At 45.7% G+C, this 9,410-nt stretch overlaps 1 protein-coding gene across 1 annotated transcript; it reads left to right on the top strand.

The window, feature by feature from the left end:
* The first annotated feature begins 8,183 nt into the window (after nucleotides 1-8,183).
* On the top strand, nucleotides 8,184-8,642 carry C3H3orf86 (chromosome 3 C3orf86 homolog). Its single transcript, XM_038321450.1, has one exon. The coding sequence runs from the start codon at nucleotides 8,184-8,186 to the stop codon at nucleotides 8,640-8,642; it is 459 nt and encodes a 152-aa protein (XP_038177378.1).
* Nucleotides 8,643-9,410: the final 768 nt, after the last annotated feature.

Genomic DNA, 9,410 nt, shown 5'->3' with positions numbered 1-9,410 from the left:
CTGCTATTGATAATTTTTCCCTCTCAGCATAGTCCTACTGGAGTTTTTTGGCAGCAAGGACCCATCCTGTGGGTACATGAACATGTGTCACCTGTAAAAATTGTTATCTCGTACCCATTAGCGGTGCTACGTGTTATTCAGAAAGGGTATGAACTTAGTTTACAAACCTTTGGAATGTTACCTGATAAGGTTATTACACCATATACCCAGCCAGAAATAACTTGGTTGCAAAATTTTGCTGAAGATTAGACCTTGTTTGTATGCACTAATCCCTGCAAGTTTGATAATCATTATCCTTCTGATAAGTTGGCCACCTTTTTCAAAAATCATCCGGTATGTTTCCCTAAAGTTATTTCTTTGCAGCCTCTGGCAGGGGCTCAGAATGTGTTTACTGATGGGTCTTCCACCGGGAGAGCTGTGGTAGCCTCCCCTCCTGATTTTGATATTCAGCCTGTTGATACTAAATCTGCTCAGGTAGCTGAATTGATTGCTGTACAAATGGCCTTAGAGAAATATGCTGATATTCCATTTAACCTTTTTACTGACAGTCAGTATATAAGCAAAATTCTTGCACCTTTGGAAACTGCAACTTATATTGCCTCTGTATCTCGAGTCAAGATGCAGTTATTGGCTATTCAAACTTTGCTTTGGGCCCTATCTGTTCCCATTTACATAGGGCATTTGCGGGCTCATACTGACCTCCCTGGTCCCTTGAGCGAGGGGAATGCATTGGCTGATCAGCTTACCCGCCAAATATGTGTGGTTAGTCTAGAATCTTATGAAGCCGCGGAAAAAGCTCATAATCGTTTTCATCTCAATTCTGGGTCGTTAAGATTTCATTTTAAGATATCTTGAGAGCAAGCCACTGATATTGTTAAAAAATGTTCTCTGTATACAGAACTTTTAACTGTTTCCCATTTGGGAGTTAATCCTCGTGGGCTTGCTCCTAATAATTTATGGCAAATGGATGTCACCCATGTTCCTTCTTTTGGGCGTTTGCAATATGTTTACGTAACCGTGGATACATATTCTCATCTTATTTTTGCCTCAGCTCATACAGGAGAAAAATTACGAGATGTTAGAAGTAACTGTCTCCAGGCTTTTGCCTACATGGGAGTTCCTACACCAGCACTGGCTTTGCTAAATGTTGCTAAATTTTGCTCTGAGTTCTCCATTTCTCATAAAACGGGAATGCCTTATAATCCTCAAGGACAAGCTATAGTGGAACAAGCGCATCGTACACTCAAAGCCTATTTGCGTAAAACAAAAAAGGGGAATATGGTTCCACCCCCAGAAGCCATTTGTCTTTTATTTTATGTATTTTAAATTTTTTGACTGTTGATGCTCAATCTCATACCGCTGCTGACTGGCATTGGCGGCCAGATTCTTCCAGAATGCCTCATGTTAAATGGAAGAATCTAGCAGATGGCACCTGGTATGGTCCAGATCCTGTATTGGTGTGGGGAAGAGGGGCAGTTTGTGTTTTCTCACAAGATGCTGATAATCCAGTATGGGTACCTGAGCGTTTGGTGCGTGCTGTGGATTTTCCCGTCCAGAAGCTTGAAGACAGGACAGAGCCAAGAGATCAAGTAGACACTGGCTTGTCAACTGAAGAGTTGCTGGGATCCTGAGGAGCTGGCTGTGGTGGTCCGAGTGCTAAGGACTTATCTACCCATTCCATGATAATGCAGCCGTTGCTGTGGCTGCCAGAGTGGCTAGAGCTGCTGGATTTTCCATTAGTCAGTCAGTTGCTTCTACTTGCACAATGGATACCCTTTCAGGACAGGTTTCAAATGCCTTGGCCATTCAAATTGAGCTAAATTTACAAATGAATATTGCAGTTAATTTTGCTATTGGTTGTGGTTAAAGTCCACTGCTAGATTACAGTAAAGACTTATTGCTGTTATTCATGGACCCTGGAGTATACAATTTACAAATTGGCTCTTGAGATTATTCTAGTTTACTATACCAGGGTTCCTTTCACCAGCGCTGAGACCTTACTTAAAGGACTCCAATTTGGGCAGACTCATGAAGGATTGAGCAGGCACAGTCTCTTAAGGAATGCTTATATGTGCTGGAGCATCATCTTCATGGTTTCATGGTGCCAGAGCCAAAGGCATGCTCAGGTCAATGTTGCCACATGGCAAGTCCTCTTAGCTATTGCCCCAGAGAATCTTTCAGCACAAATCTGGCTGAACTCGGTGATGGGTGACTAGTGAGCCAATGACGGGAAAGGTTTTTGGGGGGCTGCCCCAACCTAAGACAGGAAATGTGTTTTGACCTGGATATTTTCCCATGACAGGTAAGGGGTATTGCCTGATGTCCAATGCCACCCAAGACAGACCTAGTCATATAATTTATATAAAAGGGGGACCTGTAGGAACCCCGGGTCTACCCTTGTTCCTGGGGCTCATCTTGAGGACAGGTTCTGGTCAGCTAACTAAGCATCCTGTTTGTTCCTGTACTCCCTCTACCCCGCCTGGTGATTAGCTGTAGGGCATTGTTGACTCCATTGTTGGTATGGTAATTTCCCACCTGCCTGGGCAGAAATCCTTGTGCAGCACCTAGGTGTGGTAATTTCCCACCTGCCTGGGGGGAAATCCTAAGGATTTCCCCAAAATTAAATAAAGGGCATTCGGCTGATCTCCTTCCGAATGACCCAGGTCTCTCTGTGTGTTCTTTCAGTCTCCAGGCCCTTGCCCGACTGGCGTACAGTGGCGCGTGAACTGTACCTGAACCGAGGGGGTAACACAGAATCGGGTGTTATACTCTTTCATGAAGCAGGAACTCCAAAGGACCATCTCCCCTTTGGGCAAGTTCATCAGTCATTTCTCTGAGGGTCCTGCATATCCAGCAGTCCAGGCAAGAGCAGTTTCTCATCCAAATGACTAGCAAACTCCATGAGGAGCCTCTTTGATGCCCATCTTCCTCTTAAAGTAGATTGCCAGGAACAGATGTGTCTCACTGTCATGAAAAGTCTTAAGTTCTTAAAACATTTTAAATACCATATTCTGAAGGTCTTTGAAAGATTCAAAGAATACCTATCTAACTGAAATATATCTCTATCAAGAGCATAAATATACATATAACAAAACTGGCCTTAAATTTGTATCAATAAACCAAAATCCATACCAATACAAATCTCTATAGCATATCCCCCTTTAAATGTAAACCAACATTTATAAACAATATTTGGAAATATGGGTGTAGTTCTCTAGACTACTTTCTGCTGATTGGGGGTGCTGTTAATCATGTCTTCCAGAGTGTATCGTGTGTGGTAGGTTAATCTCAGTCAGCAGTTGGGTGAAGTAATTTTTTGGAGGGTGTTCATAGCGACCTTTCAAGGGATTTTAGTGCATTAAACCATGTTAGTCTGGAAACAATGCACAGGTTCTCATCCTCTGTGGAAACAAAGAAGAACCCTTTTTAAAAAGCTACATATCCATACACACAAATTTGGAAGTCATGATACCTTTAGAACATATATGCTGGTTTAGCTTAGCAGCCCATACAATGAACTGTCTCTCTGTACTTAGCTCCTTCCCAGTCAAAAAATTCAAAGAAGACACAATAATATACATAATCCAGACTCTCTGTGTATAGTCCACTTTTACGTGGCTTATTTATCTTTACTCTGTTACTTTTTAATATTTATAATCTATGATTGTCTGTACCGTCTCTTTAAAGACTTTGTTTTATTTTTTATAAACAATTTACTTTTTTTAAAACTCTCTATACTCTTTTTCTTCTCTCTCCCAAGCCTTCATACATTTTTAAAACACACTGTGTCTCATTTAGAGGTCTTTATCATCTGAATGTGTCTTCATTGTGTATCTGTAATTATTTTCTCACCAGAAGTGCTTCTTAAAATGCTAAGCCCTTCTTATGAACTTAAGCGGCACCATTGCTAGGGGAAATATGGCACTGCTTGCTTGCTCTGCCCAGTCCAACATGGCAGGGCGAAGGTCTGTTTAGCACGAGCCATGCTCACAGCCCCGTTCTCAGGCACACAGCAGGTCTATACTGCCATTAAACAAGTTGCAGCACTCTTGTTCACAAACCCTATTTTATGCTCAGCCTCCTGAAATAGCCCGAGGTCACACCGACAGCACAGCCCAGAAAGCATTCAAAAGGGCGCACCTTTTTTCCCTACTACCACTGAGTCAGGAAAACCTCTCTCTCTCTCTCTCTCTCTCTCTCTCTCTCTCTCTCTCTCTCTCTCTCTCTCTCTCAGAAAACCTCTCTTAAAGAAGCCACAGTGTGCTGCCTGCAAGCAAAGCCCATTTGGGAAAATAATGTGGCCAAACTTTGTATTTTGGTGTCTAGAATTCCTTTGCAAGCCCTAGTGGTGTGAGACAATTGTCTATATTCTGTCAATTATGTTTTAAATAAATGCTGATTGACCAGTAGCCAGGCAGGAAGTATAGGAGGGACAACCAGACAGGAAGTAGAGGCAGGTCAATGAGAACAGGAGAATTCTGGGAAGAGGGAAGCTCCCTCTGAAGTCCTAACCCAATCATAGAAAAAGCAGGATGTGACTGCCCTGCTGAAAAAGGTATTGAGTCATGTGGCTAACACAGATAAGAATAATGGGCCAATATAAGTTATAAGAGTTAATAAGAAGTCTGAGCTAATGGGCCAATCAGTTTATAACTAATGTAGGCCTCTGTGTGATTTCTTTGGGACTTAATGACTATGGGAACCGGTCAGGACAGAAAACCCAACAACAAGCTCTCTCAGGTTTTGAGTGGATTTCAGTTGGCCACATTGGGTGCCAATTTGTTGCAGGAGGCCGCTTGTTGGTTCCCAGATGCTCAGCTCTGAAATAATCACACAGAAACTATATTATTTAAGTCACTGCACGGCCCATTAGCTCTAGCTTCTTATTGGCTAGCTCTTAAATCTTAGTTTAACCCATTTCCATTAATCTGTGTATTACCATGTGACAGTGGCTTACCGGCAAAGTTTTCAGCATCTGTCTCTAGTGGTGCTACATGGCTTCTCTCTGACTCAGCCTTCTTCCTCCCAACATTGTTTACTTTTCCCCGCCTACCTCTATTTCCTGTGTAGGCCCAAGAGAGTTTCTTTATTAACCAATGGTATTCACATCATACAGGGGAAATCCCACATCCGATTTGGCCCACCCCAGGTTAGAGGCAGTTTGCTGAAGATATGAGGTGCAGCTCAGCTGAGGAAGAGTAGGTGGATGAGAACAAGTGAGCTGGGTCTTGTTCCAATGAAGACAAGACAGGAGGCAAGTAGGGCGTGGGTCTGTGCTGAATGTACGCTAATCTGCCATATTCTTGCTTGGCTACATGTTTATTTTCTGGAAGAGAAGCCATGTGTTGGACTACCAGAAAGCAAGGGTTATAGAAAGCAAAGACAATGTCAGGATCACCTCCGGGGATGGGGAACACCTGGTACAGTAATAGAGACTCTGAGAGCAGCGGCCTGTGTTCCCCACGAGGAATCAGGCCTGGCCAGGATGGAATGCATTACGTAACAAAGACCAGGTTGCTAGGAACACCCAGCTTCTAATATTATCCCTACTCTGTGAACCTACCTGCGCAGACTCGGCCACCCCATAACCTTCCAGCAGGTGAGCTTCACAAACAGGACTTCTTTTGGGTCAGTCCTGTGGGCCTGGGAGGTTGGGGTGGAGCAGACGGCAGGGTTCCTTGGCCTGTGCAAGCAGAGCCTCACAAAGAACCCAGGAGTCAGAATGCTGCTGGTTGGCCTGGGTAACACACGGAGCAGAACATGGTAAAGTTCCTAAAGACCATTCTAAAGAAAGCAAAACACCGCAGGCTCTCCTCAAAGAGTCTCCTCGCCTTGCACCTGCTCTGGGGCAGCATTCATGTCCTTCCTGAGCTTCCTGTTGCTACTCTAACAGTTGCTGATTTATTTATTGTCACTGTGGGTCTTGAACTCCTGATCCTCCTGCCTCCACCTGGTCCTCCTTCACTTTATCGATAGCTGTCTCCTTCTCATGGTTTCTATTTAGCCCCTTCCAGGTTCAAGTTAGCAACAGCCAGTCAAATCCTCTTGTTTATATACTATTATGTGGAGCCCAGCAGAGAAGACCATTCAGTTAATAGCCAACTGAAGGTCTAGATTTCAGCTGGCTGGGACTATACTCAGGTATCTGGGACCCAAGTGTAGCTCTAGTGTTCAGAGTAAGGGGTTTTTAAAATCACATCCTGTTATTTTGCTTGGCAGCTGCAGGGGCAAGTTTTGCACAGGCAAGCAGTTTAACGAAAAGCTAAGATAAGCAGTTAGCTGGGGGCATTTCTGCACAAACAGGCAGTTTAACAGAAGACAAGATCAATTAGATGGGGTATCTTGACCTCAGGTTCCTAAAACAGAGTTGGGTAATTTTCCACAGGACTTTCCATCAAGGAGATAAAATTCTACTTAAAACCTAAACTGGCCTCAGCGGATGGAGGGACCACTGCCTTGCCCTGTCCCCAGGCTTCCGCACACCTGCTTCTGCATCTCTGAATTGGAGCAAAACCGCTCTTTTAGGACTCAGATGTTGAGACTGAGTCACCTAGATAATGCATGGAGATCAACACTTTGTAAGGTCCAAAATAAAATTATGCTTGGAAGGCCTTCTGCCATGTAAGGAACATAGGCACAGGTTCCAAGTGCATGGCCGATTTTGATGTACCACTCTGCTGATCATACAGGATCATGTCTTAGAAAACCTAGCAAAAGCAATTTGACTGGTGGTGGTAGCTGGTGGTGGTGTCTTACTGGGGTAACCCTGAACTCACTATATTGTTCAGGCTGGCCTCAACTCCAACCTCAGCTCCTAGAATTCTTGGATTATAGGTGTCGAGTTATCCCATGCTACTCTGTTTTCTCTCCTTATTTTTCATGCCAAACTGTTTCAAGTTTTATAGCCATTTAGTCATTGTTGCTTTTCTTACAAAATGAACTTAAGGAATGGTGACCAGCCTGCTCAAAGAATACAACAGTATTACCTTCCACCGAGATTGTTAGCATACTACATAGATATCTGAACTGGGTCAGGAAAACAGATAAAATATGCTTAGTTAGTGAAATTACCTGGCGCAAGTGAGAAGGAAACACGGAACATGCAACAAACCCACTTAGGAGTTTATTAGAAAGGGCGTGCACAGGCCTGGGGAAGTCAGTGTGCAGAGAGGGGAAGATGGCACGCCCATCTTTTAAAAGCTGCCTAGCGCATGGACCCGGGGTTGACGAGGCTACGCCATACACAGATGACAGGGCTCACACAGGCGCGCAAGGGCTCAGCTGAGTCATACCTGGATGATGTAATCCACACCACACGTGGGTGATACGGGGGCCCTTTAACATCCCCAGGGGCCATTAGGCACTTCTGCCTGAGGGTTTGTCTGCACCTGCATGGCCCCTAGAACACGGATGTATCAGCCTTATTGCGACTGAAATCATCAGTTAGTATCCAGTTGCCCTTCCTTATTCTTGAGATTGACAGACACCAGGATGCCCAGTGGAACGCAGTCAGCAGGTACTCAAATCGCTAATATAAAACAGGATAGTAGTTATACACGCAATGTATTCCCATCTTCTCCCATACTTAAAACCTTTCCTAAATCGTCATGTAATGTATGCCTTGGAACGGTTGCTCTACTGAATTGCTCAGGGAGTAACAACAAGAAAACGTCCGTGTTCAGTACATCCATACGTCTTAGTTAGGTTTCTGTTGCTGTGTGATAAACACCATGACCGAAAGCAGTATGGGGAGGGAAGGATTGATTTCAGTTTGTAAAGCTCGGGTCACCCTCTATCGCTGTGGGAAGTCAGTGCGGAAACTCAAGGCAGAGAGAGACCTTGAAGTGGTGAGCTTAAGCAGAGGCCACGCAGGATCATTGCTCCCTGGCTTGCTCAGTTTGTTTTCTCTTACACCCCAGACTCCTTTCCCATCAATCATTAATCAAGAAAATGAATCTGGGCATGGTGGTACACACTCTTAATCCCAGCACTTGGAAGAGACAGACAGATCTGAGAGTTGGAAGCCACAGTCTGGCATACACAGTGAGTTCCAGGACAGCCAAGGATACATAGTGAGGCCTGTCTTCAGGACAAAAAACAAAACAAAAAACTGGAAAAGACTATTTAAAAATTAAGAGCAGCTTTCACCTGTGCCTCCTGATCCCGCTTTCTCCGTTTTAGATATGTCTAGGAGTCAGCTTGAACAGGAGAAGAAACCACTAGATTCTTTTGTCTGGGTAAATGAAATTACTGGAGAAGTCACGCTCCCTCCAGGGGAGGAGACCACACTTGCAGCCTCTGGAGAGAAGCATCCGGTGATGTCAGGGTCTTCGCCTGGGGGCACGCAGTGCGTGCCGGTTGCTGCACACAGACCAGCCTCCCCAGGGACCCCCGAGGCTGACCCCAGGGCAGGAAACGTCTTTCTACCAGACTCTGCCGTGCCCCGCATGTTGTGCCCGCCAGGAGGCGCTCTGCCTGTGCAGCAGCAGCAGCAGCACCACCACCACCACCACCACCACCACCGCCACCTGGGAGCATCCCCTTCACTGACCGTGATGCCTCCAGCCAGCCCTTCTCCGCCCTGGGCTCTGCCCGGTAAGCTGAGGAACGCCCTGACTGGAAACAACCGGTTTTCCTTTTGAGCTAGCAGCGTCCCTCGAGAGCAGCTGGCAGCAATCTGTGAAGATCCCATCAGACCCACCCCAGAAGCACAGGTTTAACTGGAACCCGCAAAAAAAAAAAAAAAAACGCTTTCAGACCCAATACAAACTTTTCTGAGACTTTTACAGACTGCCTCCTATGACTCCCATTACTTCCTCTGCTGTCTTGACATTTTGAGGGTGAATACCGCAGTTCTGGTGATGGAGTTGTCTGTGGGGCAGAAGTAGCTTCAAGTGGGATCTACTGACCCGTCACAACCAGGCCACACTCGCTTTTATGGGCAGCACTTGGAATGGAAAAGCCTGTTTTCGGGTTAGCACCTAACAAACTTCACGCCTGTGCCTATGGTGTCCCGACTGTCTTGCCGGCTCCAGCCTAGGGCAGGTCCCTATGTCAGAGTTCCTTGAAAAGCGGCCCCGAGTTTGTTCCAGGCTCCATGAGGGCCCAAGTGGGGCCAAAGGGTGTTGTGTGGGTCCTGAACACTCAGGGGGAACAGCCTCAGTCAAGTGTGGTGTGACATGGTGAGTGGAGGACCCATGCAGAGCCGGACAGAGGTTAAGGCTTAACGCCCTTCTGCTTCTGGAGAGCCACAGAGGGGCTGGATGGCAGCCATCCTGAGCAGGGAAGGTAGCACGGTGGTGGGGATGGGGTGCTGTAGATGGACTCAAGTTGTTATGGTTTGACTCTGGAACGCCCCCCACATGGCACCGAATCTTTAGTGGGTGGGATCTAACTAGAAGCAGTAGCTC

The sequence above is a fragment of the Arvicola amphibius genome, chromosome 3 (genome assembly GCF_903992535.2).
Source record: "Arvicola amphibius chromosome 3, mArvAmp1.2, whole genome shotgun sequence".
NCBI lineage: Eukaryota > Metazoa > Chordata > Mammalia > Rodentia > Cricetidae > Arvicola > Arvicola amphibius.
The sequence above is the reverse complement of the archived record's forward strand: the minus strand, read 5'-3'. Positions and strand labels throughout refer to the sequence as shown.